Source organism: Lactuca serriola, chromosome 4 (assembly GCF_051521515.1).
Source record: "Lactuca serriola cultivar US96UC23 chromosome 4, Lser_US96UC23_V15, whole genome shotgun sequence".
Lineage (NCBI taxonomy): Eukaryota > Viridiplantae > Streptophyta > Magnoliopsida > Asterales > Asteraceae > Lactuca > Lactuca serriola.
Genome location: NC_136411.1, coordinates 230290912 through 230306445, shown reverse-complemented (window position 1 = coordinate 230306445; position 15534 = coordinate 230290912). Strand labels below are relative to the sequence as shown.

The window sequence follows — 15534 nt, the reverse complement described above, 5'->3', positions numbered from 1 at the left end:
AGCAAATAGGTCAAATCAATGAGGGTCACGTCATGATCCATCATATAGTAGTCTCTAACGAACTCACTATATGATTCGGGAATCGACTGAAGAACCCAGTCAACAGCCAACTTACCTGAAATCTCGACACCCAACATCCTTAACCTATCAATGTGTGACTTCATCTCTAAGACATGTACACACACAGGTTTCCCATGTTTACTTGCCAAAAGGGCTTGAGTAAGCTTGAACTTTTCAAGCCTTCGAACTTGTGGGTTAGGGAGAATAATTGGAGGAGGTGGAGGAAGTGAAGCATGATCTCTTGTTCCTCGATCGAATCGTGGAATATCATCTTCATGTGGAAAGCTTGTTCCACGGGATTTGGGAAGACCATAGTTGTCATACTTTGACATCTACAAAACGGGATAAAATTCAAGTTAAGTTGATTAGAATCCTTGATGTGACACCCAAATGAAAACCGAGGCTAGGATCCAACACAATACTCTACAACCTAAAAGAGGGATGTTGTAATCTAGTTGCAGAATATTTGAAGGTAGGTAAATGATGATTTACCAATTTCCACCATGAAAAACGAAAAGGAAATTTAAGTTTCAAATCTATTGAAAATTCCTAGATCTTTTGAGATTCATTGAACTTTTCAATGACATGTTTAAATCTCGATATGCCCCTCGATTTGTGACTGGGATGCCGAGGATCACAAAACAGGGTGTGAATAACCATGCAAACTTTCATGGTGCCCCTGATGTTACAGTCACCTATACAATGTGCCGGTTAACCACACACGCTCCACCGAACTATGACAAACATTGAGTCGCCCTTTGCTACCTTTGCTTAGAACCATTTAGTACGTCGGTTAACCACACACGCTCCACTAACGTCTTCGCAAGGGCACAAAGTGTAATTTCATGGAATTGCATCAACTCACTTTGGCCTAAAGTAACTAAGATTGGGAATTTTGTATGAATTTAGTTACTTTATTATTCATTATACTTTAATGAGGAGAGGGTTTGCCCTATCCTACCCGTTCGGCTAACGACCCACCACCAATCAAGGAAGTGGTGGGTGAGAGTGGACACTCATTAAACGGCCATTTTATAGGCCATAACCTTATACCCCCCTTATAGATCGACTTCGTGAATGAGGCCTACTAACGGTAAGACTAGCAGTTTAAGTTATACATATATAATATTAGACTTTTAATGTCATATATAGTATAAGGGTTTATTTTACGCTTTTAAAATACTAGGTGGTCTAATTTAATAAATTATACTTTTAATTTAACTAAATGTAAACCAAAACTTTATGGATTTATTAAATCTCTTTTAATTATACACCTTAATTAATTAATAAAACCATAAGGGTGTAATTTGAACTTTTCAAAATACTAGGGTTTTAGAATTTAACATTTTCAAAATTAAACTTTTAATCAACTTTTAAATTCCAAAACTTGAGGGAAAGTTTTGAAACATTTCAAAACATTAGGGTTTAACTTATTTAAATTTCAAAAACAAAACTTTTAAGTTCAAATTTAAACTATAAAACCTAAAGGGAGTAATTTGAAACTTTTCCAAACTTTATCAAGAATATTCTATATCACAAAATTCAAATAAGGCAATTAAAAATTAATTGGTGATTATCTAATTTGACATAGTCCAAATTCTTGCAAGATAATTCATCAAATAACTCAAATAATTAAACATTATCTTATAAGGCAACAAATATTTGATTAATTGGTAATTATCTTCTATTTTGGTAAAGATATTCACCCAAAATCAATAAAAATTGGATTTTATATATCAAAAACATTTTTGGTAATAATCCTAAGCCAAAATAGCAAGAAAATCACGAAAAATCAGCTGGCAGACTCGTTGACTCGTTGTGTCAGCACTGGACTCGTCGAGTACCCAATGGACTCGGGGAGTTCAGCCATGGACTCGGCGAGTCCAGCCCTAAAACTCAAAATTTTCGATTTTCAGTTAATGTTCAATCAAATAAGCATCAAATACATCAAACAAACAGCCTTGGCTCTGATACCACTGATGGGCTTTGAGCAATACATCATTCCTATGGTGTACATGCAAACCCTAATAGCTTTTGGATCTAGTATGTCTAATGAACATGCAATTGAATATTCAAAGCTATAAACCCTAGATCTAGCATACAATTAATCATATTAACATAAAATAGGGTTTAGATCTTACCTTTGATTGTTATATAGCAATAACAATCAATCCTTAGCTTCAGAAAGCTTAGTGCCTCAAATGTTACACCTCTAATGGAGTCACAAAGACCACTAAGCAACTTGGATGAAGTGGAGAAGAGAGGAGGCACCCAAAAACGTCTAGAAACCCTAAGGAATTAGTTGGCCACGTTTTTGGTGCTCTAGGGATCCTTAAATAGTGAGGCTATTAGTGTTATCAAACAAGGAAACCCTAATTTGACTGCTTAGGCCCTAAGCAGCCCATGGATTCCTTTAACATATCCCTTGGACGATTTCTAATGGGCTTCCCCATAGAATTCGTCCAACCTATATATTATTAGGTAATCCATAGCCCAATTATAATTATCTTATAATTACAAATCCAGTCCCCTAAGTTTAATTAATCTCTTTTAGCCACAAAATTAATTCTTATTAATTCTTGACTATTATTAATTAAACAATATGATTTCTCTTTTAATATATTATTCATATAATATATTAATAAATCATAATTAATCCTCTTTCTCCATAAATCATCCTATCACATTGCTTTGGTGAAGGCAACCCAAAAGGACCATGCACAATCGGGTCAAGTACATACCAAAATAGTTATGGACTTCGACACTAACCCAACAAATAAATGGTTGTAAAACGTTGTATAGTGTAGAGGCGGTTTCGCACCCTTTTATGGGGGTCAAAGGTTAATTTATAGGTTTAGCTTGTGGCGTAATAAGATACACCCTTGATAACGATGAGAATGTTGGTAACGCTAGTAAGGACTCAAGTAAATGTATGAAAACGATAAGGGTCGAAGGAGTATTTGAAATTATAGGAAAGATTCGTACAACGAAGTTGTGCGATGTTTGATCGGTCATGAAAATTTAAGGTTGAAGGTTGGTTAGGAAACATGTTAGTAATTTAAAAAGTTTAAGATGATGGTATACTTGTGACAATCACCGGTGCATCTGGGGGCATCGAACTAAGACATGTAAAAAAAATATTTATCATAAAGGGGATGGTTTGTGCTTGAATACAAAGTAAAGATGGTAAGGTAAGAATCACAAAAGATAAGGGTTTGGGTCAAAGAGATATCCTATGTTAAGTTTTAAGCTTAAGGTGGAGACAACCTAAAGCTAAATTTGTAGCGTAGAAAAGAAGTCTCACGTATCAATAGCAATGGGCTAAACCTTCATGCCTCCTCGTGAGTTATATCAGGGATGCTCACCAATGGTATCCAAGTGACTACTCGTGGCGACTCATCTACCTTCTAAAGCGATGCTCCAATTGTCTTTCGTGTCGGTATCAAAATGCTTTTCCTAGTTGTAACTCTAGTATGAAGGCGATGATGAGGTATTGAGGTATAATTGGTATCGGTTTCAACTTAAGATTATTACTAGTGGCTATCTAGTTACTAACCTTACGTCCAGAGTCAATAACTATCGGGAAGTACTCGTTCTCAGTACTATGTGGATTACTCCTAGAGTGGCTAGTGATATAACCAAATTGGTTAGCCTAACACTTGATAAGGGATAAGAATATTTCAAAATAAAGGCATTGTGATAAAAGTGAACTTAGTTTCTAAGTGTACCTAGATGAATGCCTATAATATGAAATGCCCATACGCACACTGGATTTTTTTTCTTTGATTTTTCAAAAGTTTGAGTTGAAAATTGTTTTGAACATAATTCTACTATAACGGTTTCCAGCATCGCATTAGTTTTCTTTAATTAAGCATAGTTGGCCAGGCTATACTTAATTAGAGTCCAATAATGCGTACTCGACTTAGTTTTGCCAGTAGTATGTCCAATATTTTGAAAATCATTTTGAAAATTTTTGGCTATAGTTGAGGTGCTCCAAAGGAAAACCGGTATTCTCTATAACCTTCGGCTCAGATACAATTTCCTGTCACACCCCGCTAAAGCGGCAACACGGGGCACGACAGTACAAAGGGTTTCATAGAAAAAGATAAAGACAACACCAACCATAGTATTAAAAACTTTATAGTTTACAATGAGTTTGAACAACTTCAAAGAAAAATATTACAATACATTTGAAAAATAACACATGCAAATGATCCTACAAGTGATATGTCTCTATATGCTACTTGCTCGATGATTCCTAAATAAGCATGTAAAACGAACGTCAACTATAAAAATAGTTGGTGAGTTCACAGGTTTACAAAAATATTGGTTTCATTAATCGTAATCAAGTCTTGATAGAAGTTTCCATAAATAAAAGTATACTGCTAAAATGAGTAAATAAGTTTGCATAAACAAAGTTCCTTGTCATCATGAGAAATAAAGTACGTTGCCAAAATGAGATGCAAAGTTCATATTCTCATTATAAATAAATTTTGTTGCTAAAATGAATAAATAGATTCGTTGTCATCATGAGAAAAAAGTATTTTGCCCAAATGAAATGCAGCGTTCATATTCTCTTGGGAAATAAAGTTCGTTGCTAAAATGAATAAATAGGTTTGTTGTGTATAATGATTATACCATGAGTTCACAACCCAAGCCTAATGACCGAGGGTGCCTTCTTCCATGTCTATCGCTAACATAGGGAAATATGGTAAAATGCACTCAAGCTAATCGTGCGAGTGAGGAGTTGTATACCTCCTAATAGCGTCATCCATAATGACCATGGACTCAAATGAGTTAATGAGTTGTATGAACTGATTCCAGGGACTTAACCGCGATAAGACCTCATGAATTAACAATATCATACACATACATAGCAAATCACTTTTGATACAACTGAAAATAAGTCCAACGAACATAATTGAATAAACGACATGATTTTCCACCCCAAAACATTTAAAAACCGAAAATAGGGGAAGGCATGAATACTCAAAAAGATGCGTGAAGGTATTTGTGATACCTTGAGCTAACTTCCCTCACATCCAACTATCGATTCCCTATGATAAGGTTACACACTAGTAAGTCTCTAGTCAAAAATCTAACACCAATATACTTCATTTATAAAATAGAATTATGCCAATATTGTGTCAAAATAATGTTATGTATAAGTTACAAACATTTTTATGTAAATTCAGATTTCCATGGATCATTTTGTTAAATAACATACTTAAGTGAAAAATCCTATTTTTGGCAATGTCAATTGAAGTGTAACTATAACATTTTAGAATGTATTTTAAATGGTTAAATATTCAAAACTAAATCAAATAAGTTATAACATTTCCTTAACTTTACATTTCAGTTTTAACTGAAGTCAAAAACATTAAAATATATTTTCTTTAATTTTTTATTTGTCTAACTATTTTTCACCAATTTAATTCATTGAAAATATCATAAAATTGGGGAAATTAGTAAATGATATTGGAAAATTATTAGAATTGTTGTGTAACTGTTTCACAGTATTCCTAAACTGGGAAAACTATTAAATTCTACTTTTGATCAATAAAACCTAGTTTTTGTAATTTAATTGTGTTTTACACCAAGAAATTCTAATTAAATAGCAAATAGTAATTAAAAATAGTAAAACTTTCTTTGTGTTCCAATTGAAGTCAAAGATTTCCAAAAAATGTTTTATGAATTTTAGATATTTATAGATATTTTTCCCATATTTAACCACTTGACTTCTTCACAAATTCATGGGAAAATAGTAAACAGTTAATAAAAATTTTCAATCCTTTTGTAAAACTTCTATACAATGTATATTATCTGGGAAAAATATCAAAAGTTGTTTTCATATAGCAGACTCTGGTATTCCTTTATGTATATTAAATGTAATAAAAATAGAATAATTAGTAAAATGATTAAATTATTATTCAAAAATTTTGTACAATTGTAATTTAATTTATACAAACTGGAAAAATAGCTAAATCGGTTTTTAAATAACTTAGCATATTTTTATGAATTCTGTGCTTTTATTCTATTACGAATGCAAATAATATCAAACAGTTTATAAAACTTACCAAAAATTTTATTTTTGTTTACACTGTAGTACAAGATGTTGTAATGATTTTTTGTGATTTTTAGATTGGTTTAAGTACTTTTCCTTTGTTTATCCTTATAAATAAGCATTAATTCATGAAAAAAAAAATACTAAACAGTAAGAAAAATTCCTAAAACTTTTTATTTATAGTTAATATCTTTTTGAAAATATTTTGATAAATTTATATAATATTTGGAGAATTGTAGCTATTTATTATAAATTAAACCCCTTAAACAATTATTAAATCGGTAAAAATAAGAAATTCTCACGGAAAAATCCATAAATTTTTACATGGAGTCTTTATGATGTATAGAAGGTTTGAAAATTATCAAATCTCGTTTTTTACATACATACATGTATTTTACAAATTATTTTTCTTCAACAAAAACAGAATCGAACTCAATAGAAAAAAAAATCATATAAATACATGTAACTTTATAAAATGTCTTTACTCGATGTATGGGTAGTCCCAAAAGTTTCTTAGAATTTATTGAGTAAAAAAGTATTTTATGTGAATTATTACTCTATTTTCTTGTAAAAATTACAATAAATCGTGAACAATGATTTATTTTTTGAAAATTTCCAGATCATATTATTTTGTTTTTTGGATTCAAGGAAAAATCGGATTTGTGCAGAAAATGAGTTTTAGATATTTATTTGTGAATAAATCATTTATAAGCATTCTTAACAATGTACTTTGATCATCAAGTCATTAAGCTTGATGTTCATTACCTGCATTTTGATTTGAAGACCATGAATGAACTTATTTTGTTCAAAATAATGTTTCTAAATGAAAAACTTGAATTCATGTGGTTTTAAATCTTTAAAACTTGTAAAACTCAAGTTGATGGATTTGATTTAGGTTTTGGTTATTGGATTTCATCTTCTAACAACATGCATGTTGTTTTTGGGTGAAATCCTACCATCATCATCATCAAATTTGACATGCATATGAATGTTCATAAAGAATGATGTAGAAGAATGAGAAAAATACAAGAAAACATGATATTTTTAAGAAAAGTGAACAAAATATAAGGAAATTGATTTTACCTTGAAGAATGACTTCAAATGATGAAGATTATTGAGTAAAATGAGGTATATTTGTTGGAAATTTGGTGGGTTCTGGAGATAATTAGCATTTAGGTCTTCCGAATCCAAGGTTTCAACCGTTAAAAATCAGTGACTTATGTATATAGAAGGTTGAACCACACTTAAAGTTTTCATTAAAAAGGTTGAACCACACTCAAAATTTTCACATCATTGTTGCAATCAGGTATGAGTAGGAATTCAATTTTTCTTTCGTCATTCCAGGGTAATAATTATAGAAAACTTGTATCTGCAAGGTGACATGTAAATAATCAGAAAACTAAAGATGTGGGGGTGTATCAATTAAATTAGACAAGGGTACTATTGGAAACAAATATATTATTATCTTATTACATTATATGTTAAATCTAATTTACTAAAATAGAAAACAAAATTTCCCAACGTCGCCTGTGATCTTCCCCAAATGATCCTCACCTTCTCCGATTCCGGTGTCGGCGATTTCGCCTCCCCCACTACCGACGTCGGCGATTCGCCTATTCAGCACCGCATCTTGGTCATTATCGTAGGTCACCACCTACATCGACCATCTCCCTCGGTCGTTATCAAAAACAAAGAAGAAGCTGAGAGTTCAATCCTCAAACGTTGATGAATTCATTTATGTGTCACTTCTTTGCAAATTGCAATTAATCACTCATTCATGATGTTAACCGTAACATCTTAACTTGTTCCAGAACTTTGACCGGTTTTGTGAGTTATAGGGTTGTAATAATTCAATCTGATTATTTTTCAATCTATTTTAAGTTGTTTTTGTAGTCTTGAAACCATTTTAATTTATAAATTTAATACAAATGTTTATCCATTTATTTGTTTATTATAACATTTTACTTTTATTTTTTAACAAGATTCTGAATTGGACATGACCATTAAAATCCTAGATGCTTGTTAAAAATAAAAACAAATAGAATCCAACAATACAAACAAATAGGTAAAATGGAAAGATGTTTTACTTTGTTTTTGTGTTAAAAATGATTCTTACCATATACCTTCTTAGACAGATGATAAAATTTCACATAAAAATCCAAAGTCATCTCAAACCTTGACAAAACGAAGAATGTAACTGTTAAGAAATGCCATTATGATTATTTATGATTATGAGTGGATTATAAAAAAAAACCAATAATTTGAAATAGCAATACAAGAGTAGATTGAATATAACCTTCCACAAATAAGCTCATGATTAGTTACTCAGAACAAAATAGAGACGACCTATAACATAGAAACTCATGGTTGCTTTCCAAGGTGACCATATGCAACCCAACCATGATGGGTTTAGCACTTCTGATGGCGGTCTTAGATACTTGATTCTACAAAAAAAAAAAAAATCGACATATTAACATGCTTGGCAGATGAGGCCACATCTAAAACACTAAAATCGTGGTTCAAAGAATAAAATTTATAGAGAGAAATGAAATGGAGGATTACTGTGGTGGCATTTAATAATTTAATCAAAATGTGGAGAAGATGAATCATATTGTCATCGCCGTCGAGACCCAAAATTACCATTATATCCATTGAGGACACACTATTTTAATAAGAAATCCAATTAGGTCTATGGTAAGAAAAAAAAAGCAACATTCAGAGAAAGAATATTGTAAAAATTTTATCTGAGCCATAAAATCTTTTATTATGTGTCTATATTCCTTGGAATTTTGTAAACAGAGAATATAAGATTTTAGGATTCTAATTTTGAAATTGAAATGACTAGATAAACTGAGTGTGAGTTTTAATGGGGGATAGTCGGAGATAACAATACGTGATTGGGGAATAAAGAAGGAAAATCATTTAATTGGTGGAAGACTATCGTTTGATTACTTATGAAACATTAATGTTTAATGTGATTAGTTTCTGAAACGGAAATGTAATATGTGTATTGAATGGTAATAATAAGTTGATGGTAAATGATGTAGTATGATTAATACCTCTTAAATTTCAAAAAATATCTAAAATGCTTTATATAATAGTAAAAAGATATCAACAACGGAAATTTCTATTGGAAACCTGACGTTAAAGGCTAACATCAAAAAATCAATGACTAATTTAGTGAAGGACTTAGCAACCGAATTAGCTTGTCGCAAAATATTTTGGAATCACGTGGCTTCTGTTACGGTTTCGTCGGTAACTACCATCGCTGATTATTTTTAAATGAACATTTTTTTTGTTTCAACCATAGTCAGTAATATAATTAACAAAAACCAGTCTAGTAGATGCTTATCCTAGTGTTAATAAATTTTGTTTATATATAAAAATTATATTTAACTATTTAGAGGATAGTTTTTACTTTTTACATATACTCCTAAAAATCAACGAAAATTATACGCAAACACCAAATAATATAACAGTAGTTTTACTAGTTTAAATAGAAGTGACACCAAAAACATGGGCGGGTATAATCACGCATATAGACAATTCAGTCGGTTACAACTGTAGTATCGACTCAAAATTAAACTTCCTCCAAACCCCAAACCCCATTCCTCATCACTCAATTTGTTTCTTCAATTACGTTCTCATTTTTTTTTCTCGGCGACCTTCATGAACGATTCTTCGATGTTCCCGCCAATAAATGAAGCGGCATCTGAAAAATCACGCCGTAACTTACCGGAGAACGTGATTGTTGCCGTGAAGGCGGAGGAGAAGGTCGTCTCAAAAGCAGCTTTGGGTTGGGCTCTTACGCATGTTGTTCATCCCGGCGATTGTGTTATCTTGCTTGCAGTATATCCCGGTGTCAAATCAAGTAATTTGTGCTTGTTGATTTGTTTCATCATCGACTCTAGTATTTGCTTTTGATTTCTAATCGAGGGTTTGGGGTTTCGATTAGGATCTCAGTGGGTGGTAATTTTGTGATTCTCAGGTCGGAAATCATGGAGCTGGCGGCGGTTGAGTGGAGATTGCCGGAACAGTGTCGACTGTGTTAATCTTAATCTACCTGATCGGATATGTCAAATCTCAGAATCATGTTCAAGAATGGTGCTCCAATTTCAAAATCAATTCGAGGTATTGTATTTATATGCCATGTAACCCTCTTTTCCTGTTAGATCTGAAATGTGTCTTCTCGGGGAATCTTTTTGCAGTTTTTTTTTTTTTTTTTTTTTTTTTTTTTTTTTTTTTGTTTAATTTAATGATAAAAAAAACATCAAATAATATCAACCTAAACATTTATTTACCCTTAAAAATATGAACTTTGTATTAACTGAATCAGAACAACAGATGAACAAAAACAAGATCTATTGAAAAAGATGAAATAATACCCCCTTTTATGGAGTTTGAGCGCGACTGTATATGGAATCTGGATAATGTTAAAATATATCTTCTCTCTTCATGTCAGACATAAAGGTTAAAAAAATGAAATTGACTTTTTAACGAACTGTAAATTTCATTTTCCACCCCTTTAGTTTTAATCTTTTAGCTCTAGTAACTTTCAACATCCAACTTCCTTTCAGCTTTATACCCCTTTAACCACCTTCCTTGCATTTCAACCCTAACAGCTATTTGACTTTTTGAATGAAACCCTTTTCCTTAACAGTACAACTGCAACAATTTACTTCACCTGGCTTTAGTCCTTTAAAAAAACCCAACACCACAATTAATTTGGTATTTTTTTTGTTGGTTATTTTCATAACCAAAACATAAAACGCGGAAGCGTAACTTTAGATCTATATCTCGAATCTGATTACAAGAAACTAAACAAGAAATAATGCATATCTTCTTGTCTTGAGATCTTTAGATCTGATGAGTAGGGTTGGTTTTCAGTCAATCTCAAAAACTTTCTCTAAAACCCCATCAACAGTTTTATATAATTTCTATAATAGTATAAAATTAATGATAACATTATTTATATGTATATTTATTATTGGACCCAAAATATCCAACATTTTTATTTTCTTTACCTCAAATACAAGATTGAAATTATATTATTATTTGTAACATTTAGTTACAAATAATAATATAATTCAACTGATCAATTGATGAAAAATTCATTTCAATTGGATCAGGTAATGGTGCAAATCAAGGTCGTGCCAGCTTTTCCTTCGGGAGCTGTGGCAGCTCAAGCAAAGTACAATGCCGCCAGTTGGGTCATACTGGATAAGTAAATAGAAGTAAAACTATCATCTCATTTTTTTTTTGTTGGTATTTTCATTTCTCTCCAAACGTTATTCTTTCAACTTATGTAACTAATGTTTTTTCATTATTAGGAAACTAAAACAAGAACTTAAACACTGTATGGATGAATTACAATGCAACATCGTAGTAATGAAAGGGTCCGAACCAAAAGTCCTTAGACTCAATTTAGGCCACTCAGATGACCTTCAAACCCCGTATTTTTCAACAGTTTCATCACCAAGTGTCGACCCTGAAACACTCTTAGGCCATGGAATAAATCATTCTACTCCCGTCAGTAGTCCAGAAGAAACCTCCGTTTTTTCTCCACAATCATCTACCAAAAACCTTTTCCTTATCTACAAACAAAACCCACTTTTCGAAACCCTAATCAAATCAAAACTCAAAAAACCCAACAACCAAAACGACAAACTTATCCCAATCGACTCTTGTAGTGAAAAAATCATAACTCTCTCACTCATCCCAAGACATTACGATGAAGATAGTTATAATTCGGGAATAAGAGCAGTGGTTTCTTTAGGTAAAACGTCATCACTACCGCCTCCACTGTGTTCCCTTTGTCAACATCAAGCTCCATCCATGGTCAAACCTTTGCGACAGTTTTACTACACTGAGCTTCAAGAATCCACAGATGGGTTTTCTGAATCAAGCTTTGTGGCAGAAGGTGAAATGTGGGTTGTTCATCGAGGGGTGTTGAAAGATGGGTTAGTGGTTGCGGTCAAACGGTCAAAGCTTTATGGCTCTGATAATGATGTTGAATTTTGTAAGGAGGTGAGAGTGTTGAGTTGTGCACAACATAAAAATGTTGTGTTGTTAGTTGGGTTTTGCATTGAAGGGAATCGAAGGTTGTTAGTTTATGAGTACGTGTGCAATGGCTCCCTTGACATCCATTTACATGGTATAGATCTTATTTTGAGTAAATTACAGTTTTGGTCCCTGAATATAGCTGATTTTTTCAATTTTAGTCCCTGAGATGTTTTCTTGTGAAAATTGTCCTTTTTTAACGATCTTCGTCCCTATGTTGTCTAAGTTAACAAATAACAACCTTAGCTCTTACGCTTTTTTATGACCATTTTGCCCTTGGAACAAAACTGTTATAAATAGTATTATACCACATGGGCCAAATTTGTAACGAGAGTTCAATTTTGGTCCCAAGAAATTTTCACTTTTGACTTTGGTCCTTATTTTGAAGTTTCCTAATGAAATTGGTCTCCATGTCTTTTTTTTTATGACTCTTTTACCCATGGACCAAAATTGTATAAATAGTATGGGTTTATATAGAAAAGTCCCATTATGTCACAGCTTTTTTGATGTCGTCCTAATTTTTTTTTTAACAGAAAAGTCTCAATTATTTAATATTTTGCCCAAATTAACGAAAAAAATCCTTATTTTTATTTTCACAAGAAATGACATATTATTATGTAAAACTAAATAATCATGACTTTTCTTTCAAAAAAAAAAAAAAAGTAGCACTTTATCAAAAACATTCTCAAAATAATGAGACTTTTCTCTATAAAACCATAGGGACCAAATTTGTAAATTTCTAATTTTTATTCCTATTCCACGCTTTAATTATGTTTTTGATTCCCAACATAACAATATTTTGGACCAAAACCAAAAAAGCAAGAACCCAAAAAAATATATAGTTTATTCAAATTTCAATAATCTGGAATTTCGATCCACAATTTGATAAAATTTCAAGATTAAATTTCATATTTATTTGGATAACAGAGAACAAGAAAACACATTTAGATTGGGCATCACGTTTGAAAATAGCAATTGGAACAGCAACAGGATTACGTTATCTTCATGAAGATTGCAGAGTGGGGTGTATAGTTCACAGAGACATGCGTCCTAAAAACATCCTTTTAACTCATGATTATGAACCTTTGGTAAAATATTCAAACTTATCTCACTTATAATTAAAATATATTAATTAATTTATTAAATTAAAACCCTAATATGTGTTTTTATTCATCAAGGTTGCCGACTTTGGGCTCGTTACCTTGCACACTGAACAAGACACATTCGATGAAGAACGAGTCATTGGAACTTCAGGGTATTAATTTATTAAATTGTATATCCTATTCTTTTAATGATTTAATTAAATAATAAATAAATATTTCAATCTATTGTAACGAAAATAATGGATATATTGTAGGTATCTAGCACCAGAATACTTCAATGGAGAACCAATAACAGAAAAGGTTGATATATATGCATTTGGATTGGTATTACTAGAGCTAATCACGGGTATAAGAATAAGTGAACTACAATGTTATAAAGCACGTGATTTTTGGCATGATATTTATGGATCACAAGAAATGGGATTTGTACATCTTTTAGCGTATAAGCATAAATTGGTTGACACGCGTTTAGGCTCTTATCAACCTTCAAATTTTCCACTTGAATTGCACGCTATTGGTCATGCTGCCTCCTTGTGTCTTCAAAAAAATCCAGAATCTAGACCCCCTATGTCAAAGGTTTTTTGTTCTTATCTATTTTTACTATAGTTGTTACATGTTAATGTAGAGTAAATTATGAAAATGGTCCCTTTGGTTTTTGAGTTTTACCATGTGTAGTTGAAAATTGAAAATTCTTCAATTTGGTTCTATTTCAAGGTTTTATATTGATTTTGGTCCTTATTTCATTGTTTTATCGATTTTGGTCCTTGGAACATTGAAATAAGGACCAAAATCGATATGTAACTTTAAAAATAAGGGTGAAAATCAGACAGTCTTAGGGGCCGAAATCGATACGAAAGCTTGAAAAAGGACCAAAATTGAAAAGCAAAATCGGTTTTTGGACTAAACAAGATAAATTTCAGAAGGCACCAGGACTGAAATCGACGCGAAACCTTGACACAAGGACCAAAATTGAAAGAAAAAGAAAAGTTCTAATTTTAGACTAAATGCGATAAAAATTAGAAAGCATGGGCAATAAAATTCATATGGAACCTTGAAAAAGAACCAAAACTGAAAGAAGGTTTAAGTTTTGGAATAAACACGGAAAATCAAAAGAGACGGGGACCAAAATGGATAGGAAACCTTGAAAAGTACCAAAATTAAAAAAAAAAAATTACAATTTTGGACTAAACACGTAAAAGTGAAAAATCAGAAAATACAGTGATCATTTTTTTACATCATTTGTGATTTTAATTATATTTTGAAATAACATTTTTGTTGATGTTAAAATTGGTAGGTACTTAAAGTGTTGGAGGGAGACACAAGGAGTCATTTGGTTCTAGACATGAACTTAGCTGGAAACAGAAGTGGGCACATGCAAAAAGCTGTCATTTTCAATGAGAAAATTGACAACATGGGGCACTATCGGAGACTGTCCTACTGAAATTGCAACATAATTTTATTTATTTGTGTATTATAAGTATATCGTCTTATTTTCATTTCTTTCTATTACAATTTTCAATTATTTATATATTTGTTATTAAGGTGTTGTGCTTTGAAAATTTTATCCAATTATAATGTTGTACTTTCAATTGTTCTTTTATGTACATTTGAAAAACTCAACCAAATTATAAGAGTGAAAGTTGCTTTCGATTTGCCATTACATTACTATAATTGGTCAAATAGTTCTTTAAAGTACAATGTTGTGCTACGATAAAACAAAAGTGGGATGCTATCATAAGGCTTGAGGGAGTGGCTGCACCACCCCTCTCGCCAAACAGCCTCGCCAAGAGATGCTACACCACCCCTCAATGTTCTCTATGAAGCTTGTTGGGAGGAGCTCACTTAGTTGTGAATTGTTATTTTGGATCCTAGCCTGAAGTTTATTATGGGTTAAATATTAAGGATTAGCCTGAAGTTTATTATGGGTTAAATATTAAGGATTATTGTCATCTAATTAAAACTATTCTTTTTCTCTATAGATGTCTACTATTGGTGATGCTTCTATTCCTTTGTCGTCTACCCACCTCTCGAGTTTCTCCCTACTCTCTATCATGTCCAAGGTTACCTTTGATGGCACCAACTACAATGATTGGATGTGCAACATCAAGATGGCTCTTCAATTCGAGGGCAAAGAATATGTCATTGAACAAAAACTTGTTGAAATCGATGAAGTGGTCTACTCCAGAACATCTAGCCTCCTACAAGAAACACTACGATGATGCAACAAAAGTTGCTTGCATCATGGTC

General features: G+C 32.0%; 1 protein-coding gene across 2 annotated transcripts; it reads left to right on the top strand.

Annotated features, from left to right (window-relative positions):
• The first annotated feature begins 9640 nt into the window (after positions 1–9640).
• Positions 9641–14944, top strand: LOC145096815 (inactive protein kinase SELMODRAFT_444075-like). 2 transcript variants are annotated; one of them, XM_079034175.1, is made up of 8 exons: positions 9641–9995; positions 10113–10255; positions 11254–11348; positions 11455–12278; positions 13112–13272; positions 13363–13439; positions 13542–13587; positions 14582–14944. In XM_079034175.1, the coding sequence occupies exons 1-8, from the start codon at positions 9794–9796 to the stop codon at positions 14726–14728; spliced, it is 1695 nt and encodes a 564-aa protein (XP_078890301.1). In that variant the 5' UTR covers positions 9641–9793; the 3' UTR covers positions 14729–14944. The 2 variants fall into 2 exon arrangements, with proteins under 2 accessions (XP_078890301.1, XP_078890300.1); XM_079034174.1 differs by having other exon boundaries at positions 9642–9995; positions 13542–13863.
• The last annotated feature ends 590 nt before the right edge of the window (positions 14945–15534 follow it).

Bases quoted from the DNA above. Each gene is read 5' to 3' on its own strand.
- LOC145096815 (XM_079034174.1), top strand. From the start codon at position 9,794: ATGAACGATTCTTCGATGTTCCCGCCAATAAATGAAGCGGCATCTGAA. The intron at 10,256-11,253 runs GTATTGTATTTA...CAATTGGATCAG, and splicing joins AATTTCAAAATCAATTCGAG to GTAATGGTGCAAATCAAGGT. The intron at 13,273-13,362 runs GTAAAATATTCA...TTATTCATCAAG, and splicing joins CTCATGATTATGAACCTTTG to GTTGCCGACTTTGGGCTCGT.